Genomic DNA, 19261 nt, shown 5'->3' on the forward strand with positions numbered 1-19261 from the left:
TACCTGTTTTTCTAATTTCTATAAGTAGACAAACTGAAAACCTTGCCACTGGCCTTAGACCTGTTCATCCAAAGACTGAACCGTATTAAGGCTCAGAATGTGCACATTGTCCAGATTATACAATGAGCGTAATTGTGGCGTTAGGCACAAGCAGTAGTTTATTTTGAATAGACTAGATGTCTTGTTGAAAGACTGCAAGGCTGCTAGCAGCCAGCCTTCCCTGCTGGTTTTCACTGAGAAATGATTTTCCGATGGCCTCTCTAGGGTTTAAATTGTCCTCACTCAGCATCCTAATGTATTTTGGCCCGTGGAAGTACAGTTGTGCGGGTTCATGAACACATGCACGCCCACGGTCTCCTGTGTCTCTCATAAATCCTTTCAGATTAATGCAATCAGAAAGAGGGAGATTCACGTTGACTTTTAAAACCCCACCAGCTGTTTCAAAATAAGAGCTGCATGTTTCTGTCCTTCTTCAAAATACTTACTCCCGTATGCAGGGATTTCAGTTGTTGTTATGTATTGAGCCATGACTGTCTTTGTGCTAGGTGCATGAGATAGCAGAGGCTTTGCAGTTGCAGTGATTGAAATGATTGCATCAGTTATAATGAAATGTGGCTGATATTGTCTGAATGCTGGACCAGCCCAGCAAAACACAGTCCGTATGGATAAAGTGCTGCAATGTGAGTGTCAAATATAATAGTTTAATTTAATTTAGTGTGCGTTTTTAAAATGCTGTCCCTAAATGTAAAGAATCATGAGAATGTACAGATGTTTGCCGTCACTGTGGATGTGGGGGCCGGTGATGGGTCCCCTCTCTTGCTGCAGGGTCTTGGGGTGACTCAGATCTGCAAAATGTTCAATCTCAAAAAATAAAAAATAAAAAAAATAAAATGGAAATAACTACAACAACAACAACACAATACTGCCTCCCTGGCTGACTAACCCTCTTGTACCACTCACGGCTCCCTGATGGTCCTTATTCCTTAATCCCTTCTTCTTTTCATTGTTACTGTTGTACTCTTTTGTTTGTTTCTGTGTGTGTACCAGTGTGTGTGTGTGTGTGTGCATACCACACATTATATTCATTTCCTACCGATACTCATACAGTCCATCTATTGTCATAGTCTTCATGACTGTTATCAGGATTAATATTACTAGCCACAAAATACCACATTAGCAGTGTGCCTTTTTCTCTCTCCATGTATTTATATAGTTATTTTTGCTACTTTTTTCCACACCGTGCAGTCTTACATGCCATATACACCGATCTGCCACAGAATTATGACCATGCTGACTCCTGTCCACTGCCGAAAGTGGCTAAGTGAGCGTCAGAACTGGACCCCGAAGCGATAGAAAAAGGTCCTGGTCAGATTAATCACGTTTCCTTTTACATAAGGTGGATGGCGGGGTATGTATGCATTGCTGGGAACCGTGGCACCAGGATGCACCATGGGAGGGGGACAAGCCGGAGGAGGCAGTGTGATGCTTTGCTCAATCCAGTCGAACATCTGAGGGATGTTCTGGACAAAACGAGTCGTCTTGGTGCCAAATGTCACGGCGCACCTTCAGAGGTCCAGAGGAGTCCATACCACAGCAGGTCAAGGTTGTTTTGGCTGCGATAGGCGGATCTACATAATATTAGGCAGGTGGCCATAATATTATGGCTGATTGGTGTATAAAACCACCTATGTACAGTGTGCAGCGATTCTCATTCACACACATACTGACACAACAATGAAGCTGCTATGCAAGATGCTCGAGTGCCATTTGGAGCAATTTCTGATTCAGTGTCTTGCCCAAGGATGCTTCGGCCAGCTTTCAGTTATCCAGGGACTCAGTTGATGAGGTGTCGTCTACTAATTTCCAACCCTGCATAAACAACCCTCTCTACCTTCTGAGTCACAACGTCCCAGGTTACACTGAGGTTTTAAGGGGCAAAGAACAGAAAAATTGTTACTTCAATTGTCTGCTCGTCCACTGTTTCCTACTATGAAACGCTATTGGGTTTAAGCTTCAAACTGGCACACAGTCCCTCCTGGAAGCCTCTCATTAACCACCAGGTGGTCCCTGAAGTCCGCTATGGAAACTCGCCGATGTTCAGTGAAGAATTGATTTGTCCCCCCCCTAAATAGGGTCCTTATCTTCTTTTGTCACACTTTCCCACAGTGCTGGTGCTGCTGTTTGTGATGTGGATGAAGAGGAGGGATAAGGAGCGCCAGGCCAAGCAGCTTCTCATCGACCCAGAGGATGATGTTCGGGACAACATCCTCAAATATGATGAGGAGGGAGGCGGAGAGGAGGACCAGGTACACACACGCACAATTAAGAAAACATAAAGCTATAAAAAAGACCAGTATTTATCATGATTAAATAGGCTCAGATTCTTTTAATAATTCACAATAACCCTGTCTCTCTTTACCTCCACTCACAGTTATGAAACAACACACGCGTGCATTCTCAGACACAAACCATACAGAGACACACACTCTGCCTCCCTACAATTTTCAATCATCGGCCCTCCAGCTAAGATTAAGTGTACTACAAATGAGGACCTCGAAACAGGATTAATTGCTTTCTGTTGGAGAACAATTTCCTGTGTCTCTCTACACAACTTCGCCACTTGTGCCAAGCACATAAGCGGCTCTGCACTTGTGCTGGGGAAATATTTAACCCTTATTTCTTGGTACTTGTTAGCCTGAATCCCATGGATACCATCCAGCTGCCATCAGAGCCTGGAGTCTTGAATTAAATACATAAATGGAGCCCATTCACTTATTAATTATGCTGTTGTAATGATACTGTACACATCTTTACATTTTTATAGTACATGAAGTGGAAATTCAGTTTTATGGCATATATTCATTAACTGCCAACAACTGATTTTGATTGTGGTTTTTTTTCTCCACACAATTTGTCATAAATTGAGTTGATCATTGGTTGCTTTAGTTTTACTCAACAAAAACTCAAACCATTTCAGCTGGGCTTCCTTCTGTGACATTGCAGCATTAGCTTTTCGAGGCTAACGTCTATTTTTACACCTGTTACCAAGGTTACAGGTGTTTTTCTGGTCTGTGGCAAGGTTAATGGAAAAGGTTCAGAGTCTGTATCCCCACGCCCTCCGCAGTAAATGCAGTTAATGTTATCATTTCTAAACTCTGTCTGTATCTCTGTGTCGGCGCTGCTCATCCAGCATTAGCAGTAGCACAGAACAGCAACTCATACCCTGTTCAGACCTGGTGTTAACATCAGTCCTGAGGGTCTACAGAGAAAATGATTTACTTTATTTTCACCAAAGTACTGTTTGGTGTCTGTGTTTATATGGACTACAGTAACAGTTCTGACAACAACATTAAAGAAATGTTACAAAAGTGAAGCTACATCCACATCTTACCTTTTATAAAGGAGCTGTTTTTTGCTGCATCCTGTCCCAATCTGTAGATTTGTAGTTTACTTCTTAACTCAGTGTCAAAGAACCAGCAGTGTTCTGGAAATGAAATTACTGACTGACGCATGAGTGTAAGGAGCGTCTTACTGACAGTGCCACAGGTCAAACTGGTGAATCTACTTATAAAATACGTTACAGGGAGAGGAGAACTTTAATTATCAGGAGCAATGTGATTCCAAATATGTTGCAGGTCTCTGAATCTGTTAACATGATCCATGTAGTTTTTATTTGCTGATAAACTACTATTAGCAATTAGCCCAACAATCGTAATGCATTTCCCTCAGTTAAAGCATAAAGACGGCCATGCTAGTAGTATGCCTGCAGATATGGTGATATCACAGTGAAGATGGTGCACATTATATTTAATAAACACCAGCGATGTTCGCACTTCAGCTACGGCGTTAGGTTTTGTGTAGGGTCTGCGTAAGCTCTGCGCTGTCGCCATAGATACAGCGTCAAACTGACACAGAAGCCTAAACCACCTATAACGCATACACAAGGGGAGGCAGGAATAGGAAACTAAAGAACTTTAATGAAGCGTACTAATCAGGAACAAAAAGTGCTGAACTTTCAGGGCAGGAAAATCCAAATAACAGCCCACACAAATATAATCAACTTAGAAAACTGAATCAATCCAAAAAGGCCAACAAACACAAGGAACACTGGAGGAAAAAATACTCGAAGTAAGGAAATACAGCTGGGAAACAGAGAAATAAACAGACAATCTGACAAAGGAAAAAGGGAAAGGCAGGACGATATATTCACATGCTGAGACTAATGAGGCACAGGTGAGACTATTTAGGGAGTGGAGCACACAAGGAGACACCTGTCAAACAATCATTGGGGGAGGGAACAGGAAATAAAGCAAGGCACAAAACACCAAGGAAGAAACTTTCAAAACCGAAACAGGGAAAACAAAGAAAACAGAATTACAGAAAATACCATGGCAGGTTCAACATGACACTGGTAGCGCAATGACAGACAGAGAACAGCTGCTGTGTGAAATCTCGGAGCACACTGGAGCCATACTTCACCGCAACCGAAATCAAAGTGGGAAATGTCTGATTTAATCGTGCACCTTGACATGGCCTTATTACCATCTGTTTTATTGTTGTAGCCTTCATTGAAGTCACTTCAGTCATCAGGATCAGATATTGTTCCTCACTCACTGTCTTTCATGCATGGCTCCTTCTGTTTTCCGCGTTTACATATTATTTAAGAATTTGCTGAATGTCTCTCCACGGCGATTTCAAGCTATAGCTCCTTTTGTTGGCCATTGAGCACATTCCATTGAAGCCACAGTTTTTAACTTAGAAAGATAATAAAGACAAATTAACTGGAACACAAATCTCTGTGAGTGATGAAGATTTTTGCCAAATAACAAATTGTTCTCCACCAAATGATGCTTAATGTGCAAACGTCAGAAATAAAGACAAGTTATTTCATCGTTGCGTTCAGTGAAGCACAGAAAATGAAAGTTTCGCTGTGCTGTTTGACTTTGGTTGAGTTGATAGTTTATTCTCTGTCATTCAATATACAGAAGGAACCAAGATCCATGTAGTCTCTCTGCGGTATCAGCGGTGTTCACGAAGTTTATAAAAGAAACTCGAGGTCTGCTTCTTCCCTAATTACTGCCACAGTCGCACATTGCGCAGGCCTTGCATAGTGTCAGGACTCTGTTCTGTTTGATTAGATTTTCACGCTGGATTTTTCTACAACAGCCTGGGTCTTTATTTATCTTGATAAAAGCTTCGGATAAAAAGTAGACTCAGTTCTCAGGAATACATGCATATTCTAAGCTTGCTGAGCATGGGAAATGCACACCAACATACTCTAGTCACATTAATACTGAAGCTTCTTCCTCAATTCCTCAATTTTTTACATTTAAGTGAATGTACCAGGTTCCTTCTTAAATGCTGTCAAATGCATAGGAATACACATTAAAGATGTCTCAGAGGTTCATCATCAGAACCTTGTAGGATCATGTCATGTTATACTGTCTAACATGGATGTCATCAAATCTGGCTCTTGATCCACTCTCGTTTCTCGAAAAATGTATTAATTATGAAGACATCAAAATTGTTCTTAGCTCCAGTAAAGGCCTGAGAATTCATGTGTACTTGCAGACTCCTTTAAATAGAAATGATATGTCCTTCCTCTGAGGACGCCGCTGTCTCAGGTACTTGTAAGTATACAAATACATGAAGGAGCGTGCAGCACTTCCTGCCAGGCTATTCCAGGGCTCTCAGATGCTCTTCAGAGGAAAGAATTATTGTTGGTCAGTCGGTATTGTGAACAAAGCCCAAGGTCAGGCCAGAGCTTGCTGTTATTGTCCCGAAAAAGCCGCTTTAGTCGATTTCCCTGGAGACCAGAAATGTCGAAATGGTTTCTGGATGGTTGCTGCAGTGACTCATCACTACCATTCAGCATGAACAGATCAGAGTCCATGGCGCACACTTCCCCTCTGTCTGTTGGTTGTGGTCATATAGAATAGTAGAAGGTGAAAAAAAGGATGGTTTCTTTAAGTTGATGCTAATTGGAAAACATTAGGGTAGTGTTTTATTCTCCTTCAGTATGGATGATGCAGGAGGAATGGTAGCGGTTGCGTCAGAGGAGCTCAGTGTACTGAGTCCCAGAAATTCTCACACTGCCTGTTAAATACAGAACAGAAAGGGGGGAAAGGTCGATTTACTGCCAGTCTAAGACTCCTACTTTCCCATATTAGTGAAGTCCCTTGTGAGGTCCAGTCCTTTGGTATTTTTGTTGCCAGAGGCTTCAAGTACACTTAGAGTCAAAATACGTTATCATACAGTAATAGTTACGATTGCTTGCAAATAACTCCTTCTCCTCGTTTGTATTTTTGATTGAATTTATGCAGCTGCTCAAGGTTCTGCTAAGATTGATAATGTCTCTGTGTTTGACGTCGAATTCATTTTCCGGGACTCATGCTGTGCAAAATTATATACAGTAGACGGTGCTTTCAGTGAGGGGTTGTTCAGTGATGGACTGCCATGCACAGTTCCCAACACTGGCATCATACTATATCAGAATAAGCAAAGAAAAAACTATGGAAGAACCCCCACCCATATGAAAATAATATCCTCAAACACCTTTATCATGACAAAATAGTAAGTTCCATTTCTGTATTTAGGCAGGGCTGAGGTTCAGGTTTGGGTAAGGTCACACAAATAGATTCTTAACTTTAGGAACTAAACCAAAAAAGGAACAATGTGAGTGTTGATATACCAAAACTTCACATCAAGCTAAAAAAAAGGTATAATGTTATTTTTCCTAAAATCAAAAGTGCTTCTTTCATTTATAGTTTTCATCTAATAACATTTAATTTGCAGGAAAGCTCTAACCGTTCGATATGAATCCAGTGAACCTTAGGTCTACTCTGTGTTTACTGCAAATAACCTATGTTTATGTGGTAAAATAAGACAGCCAGCTAAATAATTTAGTTTGAAACATCGGCATGTTAACATTGCAACTGTGAGCAGGTCAGCACTGGCAGAAGTTTAGCCTCTCAGAGATGTTAGTGTGGGCGTAGGAGTCTTGTTAGTATGCTGTAGTATGTTTCACCTAATAGTCTATGGGAAATCGTTTATATTTCATAGTAAATGACATAAATCCTGGTGCATTCAGATCAACAATTTAATACATTCAAGGTCTCTTACTATTCGTGTTGAACCTGGGAATCCTTGAGGTGGTGTGGTTGTGTAAAGCTGTTTTTGATTTATTAGTAGCACAAGAGATTTAAAGAGTACACTGACTCTGAGTCAGTTTATATCCTTACCGGTTGTAAAACCCTTAGGGCAAAATAGTGATTTATGATGTTATACAAATACATACGACTGTAATTCCAACGTGTGAATGTCCGGTTTTGTGTGGGCGTTTAGGACTATGATCTGAGCCAGCTGCAGCAGCCCGATGCCTTGGAGCCAGAGTGCGTCAAAGTGGGGATTAGACGTCTGGATGAGAGACCCCTCCATCATGACCACCAGTACCCCATCCGCTCTGCTGCCCCCCACCCAGGAGACATAGGAGACTTCATCCACGAGGTATGGAACGGTGAATCTATTAGCAGGGCCCAAAACACACAATTGTGAGTTTCTGTGGAGGAGGTGGTCCATTCTCACTGAGTCAGATTCAGTCTGCCCAGGCTTCGTTTTCGTGTCAGACACATTCACTTCTCCTCACACAACGAGTGAGGAATCACAACTTCAGTGTAATACAAACTGTCTGACAAGCAGTGAGCGAACACTGTGTCCACAAAAAGCTGGATTTGCCAACATTAGTTCTTTTGCTCCTCTCATCCCTTTTCTTTCCTTTGGTGTAAAGCATCAAAGACTGGGCAGGATGTGTGCAGTTTACTTCATCACCTTACAAGATTTAGGATATTAAAGTTCAAACTGTTATTTCAAGGCTCTGAGTAGGGATTTGGAGCTGCCAGCATGGGAACGTATCTACTGTGACATTCAGAGTCTTTGATTACAACTATTTGAAACAGAATACAGTGCCTATCTAAACAGCAAAGCACACGCAGGAAGCATCACACAAAGTGAAGCGGATTTAAACTGTATTTAGTCTTAATATCAGGTGTTCACAGTCAGCTCCCCTAGTGTGAAGGAATACGCAATCATGGGTGATAAGAGGCACGCCGGTAGACCAGCGCGCAGGATTTAGTGGCATGCATGTAGGAGACTGTACAGAAGCCAGAAGCTACTGCTAATAAAATTGACAAAGATTCTCTCTAGAGCCAGTGTTTGGGTCATTCTGGTCTATTGGGGAAACATGATGGTGCACCATTGCCAGCTCTGAGGAAGCGGACTCTTCTCTTAAAGCTAAAACAAGCAGAGGTAGAGGGTCATGGGGAGCAACACCCTGGACAAGTTGCCAGTCCATCACAGAGCCATCATGGAAACATTTGCAGGGAGAACATGCCAAGTCCACTTTCTTCCTTTGAGTTTACACAGTATATACACCAATTACTCACTCCGCAGGTTGGTGGTTTTAATGTTGTGGTTGATGTGCATATCTACCATTTTTGCTAATATATTCCCCCTAAATCATCTCTTCAATAAAGCCCTTTAAATAATCCACCTCTAGAATAAAAACAGTTAGTGACAGTAAGAAAGACACAAAGGACAGTGTCTGTATAATTCCTAATTAGCTTTGCTAATGGTCTGGATTAGGTGGCCGTAGACTTGCCAGCAGACTGGCTACCTAACTCTCGGTAAATCTACTATTTTTAGTTAATCCCATAGACAGGCTGCAGGCCCTCCCCGTGACCTTTAAAGGCACAGTTGATGGCTAGGTATACCCTGTCACTGTAGTCCATTGTCTTATTTTCTGTAGAAAATAACTCATTATGTTTTCTATTCTTATTAATGCACATATTCTGATATGAACGAGGATCACGATAACTAAAATAATTAGTTGGAGACATTAAGGCGCTTGATAAAGCTGATGGAGAGATGGTGCTAGTAATGGTTTTCCATCACAACCGCTCAAACATTTGGTCTGCTTTGAAATTCAATGTGCAGAATTACATACTTCCAGAGTTTCTCACGAGAGAAGACATTTTTTTTTAATTATTCTGATTAAAGACGAAGCTTTTTCTGAACCCTCCTAAAATCTGAGCTGGAGGCATTAGCCTGCAGCAGGATTTGTCACAACACAACTGGTCTGAAGCCAGCCTAGGTCCAACTGGCTACTTACCATGCAGCAGTGTGACATGGACAAGTGAAGCCTGAGGCGCAAACACTGTGAACAGACCTTCAGAGCATCCTATTAAAACCTATATTCATAGGGAGACAAATATCATTTTAATAATATTTTACTAGACAACTGAACCTTTTATTAAAAAATATATATTTGAGATGGAAACTATTGTTCACAGTAGAGTGTTGTGTTTAGAATGATTTATTCGACCTATGATTCAACACAGCTTGACAGGAGGACTTTTTATCTGAAATCCTTAGTTGGGATTAGGTTAACCATTCATTGCCAACGTTAAAATGATCTAACCAAGAAAACAGTAATAACAAGCAACAGTGTCCAGTGATAAAATCAAATGCTTTGCTTACCCATCCAGCCACCCTGACCTCTTTAGGCTGTGTCACATCATAGTACTGTGTTCAAAATGTTATTAGTAGCAATATTTGTTGCCAATATATGTATAGTATATCTTTATCTTTAAAAAAAGTCAGTATTTACAAAAAATATGTATTGGATAATACAGGATCGGCATGCAGTATAAAAAAGTATGAAGTATGGGATATTATTTTAATCATTTCTGGGTTCGGATAAATATGGAAAAACACAAGAGCATGTAAAAATATTTGTATTTCCAGACTGTTGCCTCTATTCCTGTCTAAATTATGCAGTGCTGTAGCTATCTTGTGTAAGTAAATAGACTTTTTTTCACGATTAAACAATTTCTCAATGGTTGCATTCAGCGACCTTTTCACTGAAAAGGGGACAAAAAGGCACCACAGACACCGTGACATTGTAATCATTGAACTTTTTTCAACTAATTTTCCATCCTTATTTAAAAAAGAAAAAAATGACTAAAAAATAAAAGGAAACAGTGTAACATAATTTAGCCCTGCGATAGACCAGAGACCTGTCCAGGCTGTCCTCTCGCCCGATGACAGCAGGGATAGGCTCCAGCCCCCCTGCGCGCCTTCAGAGGATGAATGAATAATATAATTTATTCACTGTGTATTCACAGGGACAGTAAGAACAGGTGGAACCGGTCCTTTTTGAGGGAGATAGTGTTGCTCTTATTAGTTTCTCACTGCTTTAATGTTGTAGCTTGAATAAAATGCTATGCATTAAACTTGTCTGTGCTCTGTGTTAATTGGTATGCCCTGCATTACATACAGCCACAATGTCCTGGCAATTATTTGACAACATAATAAGGCAAAGATAATCAGAACTCTATAAATAGCTGTACTTGGATATCAAATGTGGGCCTGAAAAACTGGTGTAAAATTTTATCATGAAAAATGTGTAGGACCCGTGGCTGAGTATTTTCTATGGCGACGATCAAGAAGCTAAATTCACTATGTTTCAAATTAACCAGTCTCAGAGAAATATATGAAAATCCTGTTGTCGTAGCCTCTACCGAGTTACCTCCCACCACTTCCTTGATCACTTCTCAACAGTTGGTTCTCTTTGTAGCTCTGATGCAGTGAATGGAGTTTATGGACTGTATAAATCAGGATAAGGAATTGGTATTGGTATACCTTTAAACCTTCCTAACAGTGTTACATTCTCTCAGATGGATTAACGCGACTCTCAGGGCTAATCAGATCGGCTTTTTGGAGGGAACTCTTTCTTTAACGGGGATAATACCCGTCATCATCACCAGGTGTAAATAGTCATCCCTGTCAATGTTGCTGTCTGTGCACTAGTTGCTTCCATATTGTTTTTTTTTTTTTTTTACTGCACCAGTGTGTGTGTGTGTGTGTGTGTGTGTGTGTGTGTGTTGGGCTGCATAAAGGCATCTGCCAAGCGCAGCTATGAATAATGAGCGGGAGCTGTCAGACATGGCAAGCTGATCTAGACAGCTTAATCCGACAGACATGACAAGCTGATGCTCCTCATCCTGCCTGTCCCTCTCTGCGTTAATTCTCTCCTCCCATTGAGTTCCAGAGTGACAGGAGTGTCTTCAGTCAGACGACAGACGGGGCCCACAGAACATTTCCACAGCTTATCAGATTTACTTCTTCCATTTCGGTCATTCTGAGCGACAGCAAGAGGCAAAAAGACAGCCATTATTTTGGATCCTTAGCAGGGCACTTTTTTATTTTTATAGATGTTAATTATAGAGGCTCCTTTTTTCTACTTTTTTTTGTCTTTTTTTTTTTTTTTTTACATTTTATTTGTGCATGTGCCTAACACACATAGGCGGATGTGGGAGGGGGTGGCAGTTTGAAGTTCAGGCCGCACTGGGTAATCTGCTGAATCTCCTCCTAGATATAGAGGCAGCATCTGTCCGGCATGACCCAAATCCCCCTCTCTCCTACACTTCTCCGTAATCCCTCCTTCCCTCCTTCTCCCTACTGTCCCTCCGACTCTTCCACACACTCACACACACACTAACCCTGTCTGTAAGCGCTTAACAACGATGTAGGGAAGTGGGTCCCCACAATATGACCGAATTATGTCCCCCAGATTTATGTCTCTAGTCTCTAGTTGTGCTTAAGTAAAGGAGGAGTGAACGCTGACATTTTGAATCCCGGTTGTGTGGGGAAGTGAGCTCTGCTCCTTTCTGGGGGTCTCGGTGAGTCAGTAAGGGTCATCAGACTGGGCTTCTGTGGTTTTACACTGGTGTTACATTGCTCTGGTATGAAAGCATTAACGTTAGTTTCTATAATACCCTTGGGCTTACTATGCAGTTACTATAGAAATATAGGATTACTATAATCCTCTACTAGATATTGTCAGAGTCTTGTAGCTCACTCAACCATAAATTCTGCTTCTCTCAGTCAAAGGGATACTCTGGGGTGCAAGTTGCTGTATATTGGAAAATCTCCGGTGCAAACATGGAAGTGTCCATGAAGTAAAGATTTCATACGCTCTTCACTGGTTCAGAAGAGATGAGTAGGGAACACTAAAGATTAACCTGTGACCAGTCTGGTATAAATGCCTGTATTACTGAGTGAGCCTTATTTTCTCAGTCTTCTACTTTATTACACTCCTGTCTCTTCCATCAGACAAGGTTAATAAAAAAAAACAGGCCTTGGTCAGAATTTGGTGGCTAGAAGAACTCATTTCATTTTCATCTTGGAGCTAGAAAGAATCAATTTTCATGCCACTGTTTGCCATTTTAATGCTGTTTGCTCACATTCCCCTCCCCTCCTTCCTTTTTTTCAGGGCCTGAAGGCAGCCGACAACGACCCCACCGCTCCCCCGTACGACTCCCTGCTGGTGTTTGACTATGAGGGCAGTGGCTCCACCGCCGGCTCCCTCAGCTCCCTCCACTCCTCCTCAAGCTCCGGAGACCAGGATTATGACTACCTCGGCGACTGGGGGCCACGATTCCGCAAACTGGCTGACCTGTATGGTGGAGGGGATGATTAGCATCCTCAAACCCCACTAACAGCTATTGCCCCCACCCTTCCCCAAAGGCTCGAGTGGCGGGTGGGGTGAGAAAGATGATATGAGACGAACATGGGGGTTTGGATCGGCACTTCTGTATTTCCATGGGACAGCTTGTAAAGAGATTTGCTGCCTCTTTAGGACAGTTGACGACACTAGGGACCACGCTGACTCCTGGCCTTGCAAGGCCTGGCACTGGCTAGCATTCAGGCTCGTGGACATCATCTGAGCTTTAGCCCCCGTGCTAACAAACGCGAGCAGCCAGAGCGATGCGCTGCGACGGGATGTTGCCTCTGTGATGGTTGAGAGCTATGACAGCCATGCTACAGACGCTCATTTACACTTGAATCTCACAGTACAAGCAGCACTGGGGTCAAATGTGCCTTTTTGTACATTCTTTTGATTGTGTTCAGTCTTGATTCTGTATGTTGCTTTAAAGCTCCTGGTGTTTTGCAACAGCGACTGGAGTACTTCGCCATGATAATGAGTGCATGTGTGAGTGTGTTTTGATCCACCTCATTACTTGTGTGTATGTGTGTGTGTGTGTGTGAGAGAGAGAGAGAGAATATATGTGAATCATTTCCACAGAGACACACTGGATGGATACACAGGAGGGCAAAGCCTACTGTGAGATGCTTTGGACGACCCTACCAGCAAAAACATGGCTTTAGTGTGCAGCTCTGGGCGTTAAATAGGCACACAAAATTAAAAATATACAGCTAGATTTGATGTAAAGTTTTGTCTTTAATGAATCGCATACAAACAATACTCCGACAATAATGCTCCCTGCAGGGACATTCTCCTCTGATCACAACCGCAACCGTTGTCATTGCTTACATATGTGAGACAGCGGATCAACTATAAAAATATATTTGTTACCTGGCTTTTTGAAGCGCACGCATTTGCGCTCCTTTCATTACACTGCTCTGGTATTAATGTGACTATGTGCATTAACAGAGCTGGCCAAGATCAAAAGTTTTCATTTCCTCCCCGCACCGCCACCCAGATTTCGCTCTGTAAACTCTGATCATCAACATCACATCAGGTCAAAGCTTTGAGTCAATAGATGTGGAGAATGGCTGCCTCCTCTGGCTTCCAGCATTCTTAGACAGTATATGAGTTTTAGTGCCTAATTGAATTTTAATATCAGAATTGTGGGAGGGTTTAATAAGTCAGAAATGTTATTTGTGGTGCATTTTAAATACTGGGGTAACGTCCTTGCTGCGTTTCAAGAAGGGGGAACTTAAAATGAGATACGGGTTAGTTTATTAGCAGGATGACAAAACGGAATCACAGTGGTAAAATAACATGGTTATGAAATAAAATTTCCATTGTGTTCGAGTGGATGAAAGCAAAGAGACAGCAGAAACAGCTACAAAGTAACAAGGCCAACACTAAATGAAATGACAAAAACATTGAAATTCTCTTCATAGATGATAATCAGTTAAGTCTGACAGAGTGAGCAAGAGGATGCTTGTGTCTGCTGAAGGTTCTGGATGGAGTTTTTATTTACAGATGAATATTTATGTTTGAACAGGTTGGGAACTGAATGTTCACTCATATTCAGATCTGCTGCTTAAAAAGCTATTAGCCAAACTGCTGTCTTTACTTTCTGCTAATGCATCATTCAAAAAGATAGGAGTTAACAAATTTGTCTGTCAGGAAAGAAGTTAATTGAACTATTTGTGGTTACTGCTGAGGAACAGTCACATACAGGAATCATCTGCTTTATTTACCGTGCCAGTAATTTCTGGACTTCTGGACATATTATCACAAAGTTTTTACATCGATATTCAAGATTCACCAGTGCAAACGGAATATGTGAAGGACCTAATGTAAGTATAGTAATACCACTTTGTAATTCAAGGGGCGAAGGTGAGTCAGAGTAGCTTCCAGTCTCCCCTCAGGTAAACATGAGAGGATGAAGTAGTAGGACTGCTCAGAGGGTATAGCCTCTTGTCAGTCATGTTGAAAACACCCAAAGGCCCCTACAGGCAGCCAATGCATGGGATGGTAAAAGCAAACTTTTCCAATCTTTCCTCATATCATCTTCCTGAATTGCCATTTTTAGTCAGTCCACTTCTGGGTCCCTACAATCTAACTTTATTCACGATAAGGTAAGAATTCACAAAGTTTGACCCAGCTGGCAAAACTCTGAGAGAAGTTGTTTCCGGAAGAAAATTACTTGGGTAGACAGATTTTTGTTTGGCTGTCAAGCCTAGATCCCAAACTGATCCAAGTATCAACCTCAACCCACAGGACCCAAAGGCCCTCACGAACAACATTCTGTTACTAGACACCACAGGACACCCTCAGAAGGCCCATGTCCATTATCTGACGAGTCACAACTGTTTTGGAGGCACAAGGGAGGCCTACACAATACTAGGAAGGTGGTCATAATGTTATGCCTGATTGGTGTATGTGCCAGTTGGCCATTGGCTGTAGGCTTTGTTATATGTTCAAGTGCAACTTTGTGGTCTTGCATAAGCCTACATCATGGTTGGCCTTGGTTACCGGTTGTTCCTTGATGTTTGTTGGTGTGTCTGTACCTTTAGGGCAGACTTGATGCTACACTGAGTCACTGTCCCTCTAGAGGTTCATAGTCGTATTACAAGACAGGCTGGGACTAGCATGTTAGCATGCTAACTTCAATAGATATCTATAATAGTAATTATTCCTTTAATGATCCTACATGGGAAAATTCTTTATTTGCATTTGACCCATCCATTCATTCACACAGTATTGTGTACACTTGGACCAGTGGGCTGCAACCTGTGTAGCGCTCAGGGAGCAGTTTGGGGGTTATCCAATCCTCAGCACATAATCTGCAACACAGTAGGTAAACGTATTTAATATAATATCAAAACTGTTATTTCCTCAAATTCTGTTGATAACTTAGCTTATTAAGCCTAACCCATTCAGCCCAATCATAAAACCAAACAGAAAGTTTGGTTTTAAAATTACTAACAACCCACAATGCACCACTCTGAGCTGGTGCTTTCTTTAATCAGTGACAACATGTGCTGCTGGGAATATGTTATTGTCAAATCTAATGCACAAATAAAGTGCTATAATGCAGGCCAGTGTGAAAATCAGCTGCTACAAATTCATGAGTTTGAGTTTTCTGCAGCTTAAATCTAAACCTAGTTCACAGAATACCTTCTTGCTCCGAAGGGTATTAACGCTTTTGAAACTAAAAATCCAAGCACCATTCTCAGGACCAGTATTCCATAGCGGTAAAAATGCATTTTCCAAAATGGATCACAGCATCTGTTGCTGTGAGAAACACGTGTTGGTCAGACCAGGAGCTGTACAAAAGAGCTGCATATTTTTGCCAGGTTGGTTTTTCCAAAGCTAGTGAGAAGATATGTACAGAAATGCTAGACTTTAGATAGATACCTTCTGTTTTTTTGTTTTGCTTTTATCACAATGTAACTTATGCAGCTAACTGCTAATAAAGGGGTCATCAGTCCTTGTTTTGTAGCAAAAATACTTCTTGATACTCTGCTGTGGTGGATTAAATACAAAAAAAAGGCAATGTTCTGTCTGCTGATGATTGGCCTTAGTGTTCTCTGGTACTCTTCAACTGGCTACTCACTGTAAACTGAAATATGTACAGATTGTATTTTTTCTCTTGTTGTTCTTTTGGCTGTGGTCTCTGAAAATGACATGCTAATATCTTGAATCCTTGTATATGTGTAATTTGGATTACAAATTAAAACGTTTTTGCATGTTTTTATCTTTTTATTATAGGAAAACAGTATTTTTTTGGATCTTTAGCTATTGAGTTAAACATTAATCAAACACAAAGTGATACACAAGCCCACAAAGGGCTCACAAAGGTAACTCATCCAATCCTTAACTGAGATCAACTAAATTGTACAGCAGCATTAATCGTATTTTCAGACAATTGTGTGTTTTTTAACTGCTAAACTCTCCCCTGTCTTCACCTGTTTCTGTTTATCCACATTGGTCTGTCATTTGTTGTTTGTTTCACCGCTCAGTGCTAAGTGGGTTTAGCAGAGCTTTATCACTGGGAACAGGTGCCTGTTGCTTCATGTGAAGCGTGAACCGCGACAATAAATTACATTTGCAGTCAGAGGCAATAAAACAAAATCGTTTAATAATATGCCAAATGGAAAAAGGGTTTCATAGAGGAGTGTGGCGTTGTTAGCAGTTAAAAATGTTTCTTTCACACACTATAGCACAGTTACGGACAATTTAGCTCTGCACATCCTTAAAGTTGGAGGATTTCCAGAAGACACACTAAATAAAAATCATTATCAAATTAGGAAGGGGGTGATGTCTTAGCTTTCGGTCCCCGTTGCAGAGAACAGTGAGAAAGTTTTAATAAAAATGTGGATCTTCTTGTTGATTGCCATCACCCATCTCAGGTAGTTTCCGGATTTCTGGATTGTGTATAACTAGCAAACCACTCTGCAACACATTTTAAGCTTTTTTGTGTGTATTAGACGTGATGCTGGTGAAGATGTTTAGGATCGGGGCCAAGAACGGGAGTAAGGAGTCCTTCATCAAGATTACATGGTGTATTGCATGATACAAGGCTGGTAGTTTTAACCAAAATCAAAGTGATTCTTGAAATGAGATCAATCCTGTATCTCCAAATGTTAAATCAGCTGAACAACGTATAGTTTAAAATGAGGTCCTGAAGTCAGGTTTATATGGAAATTCTAATGGCCATTTAAAAAAAAAAAACTTTTACTATTTATTTACTTTCGTTCATTGTTTCCATATTCTCTTAATTTGGTCAGCAAGACCAGGAGTCTTTTCAGTCAGAGAAGCAAGTTTCTGGTGTATCTGTCCACTATGTTACATATCCCACATGAATGACAGTGCAACTGAGTCTACAAAGTGACAATTAATAGTCAGCTCTTTACAAATCTACTCATTTACATACCAATTAGGTCAACACCCCCACTAAACCCAAGGTCAAATCTGAGAAGTAGTGGTGTTGCTCGTGTTAGGCTTCAAGATAAAAACTGAAATTATGCAAAGGTTGAACCTGTAAAAAGAGGGGTCACAAAGGTCAGCTCCGTGAGTCGCTCAGAGGACCAAAAGGAGAACAGGAGGTCGGTCTGTGTGGCCTGTGTCATGTCATCTACTAGCATAAACCTAAATACTTTATTCCAGCAGAGACAGTAGAAATTATTTGGGTGAACAATCATGATTTCATGTGAGGGTCCTCTAAGAGATGACCACTCACAGTTTCAGAGTATCTGCTTCACTGGGACTCTTTAGGCAGTGGGCCAGACTGATTGACTAAACAACCCACAAACACTCATTTGGTACTGTTAAATGTTAATTCTGAGTGGTGAGTAAAAATCATTGGTAAAAAATAAATGGCTTGAGCTGTTCCTGTCCAAAGCCTCACTCAAACCATCAGTAGATTTTTGAAAGTGGACAATGGGGACCCAAACAAACAAATAAAACTCAAATGTTATGTTTTTGTATTTGTTTATTCAGAAAGCCAGTATTACATATCTGTGAGGTGCAAAGGTAAATGTACCTCTAGGATTACAGGTTCGTTTTGAGACCAACTGGAGTACATCTGTTTAATTTCCAATCAATGTAGGGATCCTCCTGTGTTATACAGTGCCCCATTTGGCTTTTAAAAAGTCTGGGATTTGTCACTGTCAGATCCTCACAACAGAGGAGGAGGCGTGGCCTACAGCGGCGCATATAGAACAGGAGGAAACATACGCCTGCGGACCAAAACCAGCCCGCCAGAGGATCTAATCTGGCATGAATTTGCAATGTGCAAAGACTAGTGGTATTTGGGAAGGTTCAATAACCTCCTGACTACCAGGAGAAAAAAATCTCCAATCACAATTTTCCAATCTTTGTAAGGTAATTAGAAAACTGAAAAAAGATACCATGTGTTCACCATAGTCGGAAAGCCATACAAGTGAAACTGGACCTTGATGGCCTAAAGAAAATACCAAAAAGTCAGTATAAGAATGAGTTTAACATCCACATAACTGTCCATCATCACTTTTGTTTTGTTTTGTGTTGTTTTGCTTTGTTGCACTTATTTGGTATGATACTTCAAAAAGCAATTCCCCTTCTTGGAAACACAAAGGAATACCTTGCACTTTGCACATCACATATGTTTTGCTCTTGCAGCTGGATCTGCGACACCTTGATGCATGTGTTTCGTCCACCATCTCTGGAAGATGGATGACGCCATCTCAGAGCTGCATTTGGCTGCAGTTTCCACTTTTGACGTGGGGGAGTGTAGTCATCTTTGCTGTCACTTGCGATTCCTGCTTTGGCCCAAGTAATCAACTCTTCACCAAGGACCAGTTTGAAGTCAAGGAACTTCAATGGTTTCGTCCTCAGAAACTGGCAGTCACTCTTATACTGAAGCCATGAGTTGGTGATTGCCAGGTCAAAAAAGGCTTGTTGTTCAACCACAAGTCACATTTTCTGACTTCCATCTCTGATGTCCCACTTCCTTTCTTTTTAAAGGGCTTATCCCCTATGATCTTGCACTCCTTTGAAACCCTGTTGTTCATGAGAGTTCCAGTCCCTGTCAGTCCTTTTGTCATCAGGGTGTCGAGGAGGTTGATCATTGTAACAAACCTGTCAAAGAACAGGTGGGTTCCTTGGGGAACCAAATGAAGAACAGCTTGTTTGGAATGCCCTTTCCTCTTGTAACTCTGAAGGTCGTCTTGCCTTTTTTAG

The 19261-nt window shown here is 41.2% G+C and overlaps 1 protein-coding gene across 1 annotated transcript in view; it reads left to right on the plus strand.

Moving 5' to 3' along the window:
* Nucleotides 1-16289, plus strand: part of LOC311491190 (cadherin-2-like) — a gene marked incomplete at its 5' end in the record, with an annotated part of 63964 nt that extends 47675 nt beyond the window's left edge. The window contains 3 exons of the mRNA XM_084549047.1: nt 2167-2306; nt 7345-7506; nt 12332-16289. Of these exons, the coding sequence (XP_084405173.1) occupies nt 2167-2306; nt 7345-7506; nt 12332-12538 (509 nt within the window). The 3' untranslated portion in view covers nt 12539-16289. The remainder of the gene's footprint in view (nt 1-2166; nt 2307-7344; nt 7507-12331) is intronic.
* Nucleotides 16290-19261: the final 2972 nt, after the last annotated feature.

The sequence above is a fragment of the Chelon labrosus genome, assembly GCF_963514085.1.
Source record: "Chelon labrosus genome assembly, chromosome: 7".
NCBI lineage: Eukaryota > Metazoa > Chordata > Actinopteri > Mugiliformes > Mugilidae > Chelon > Chelon labrosus.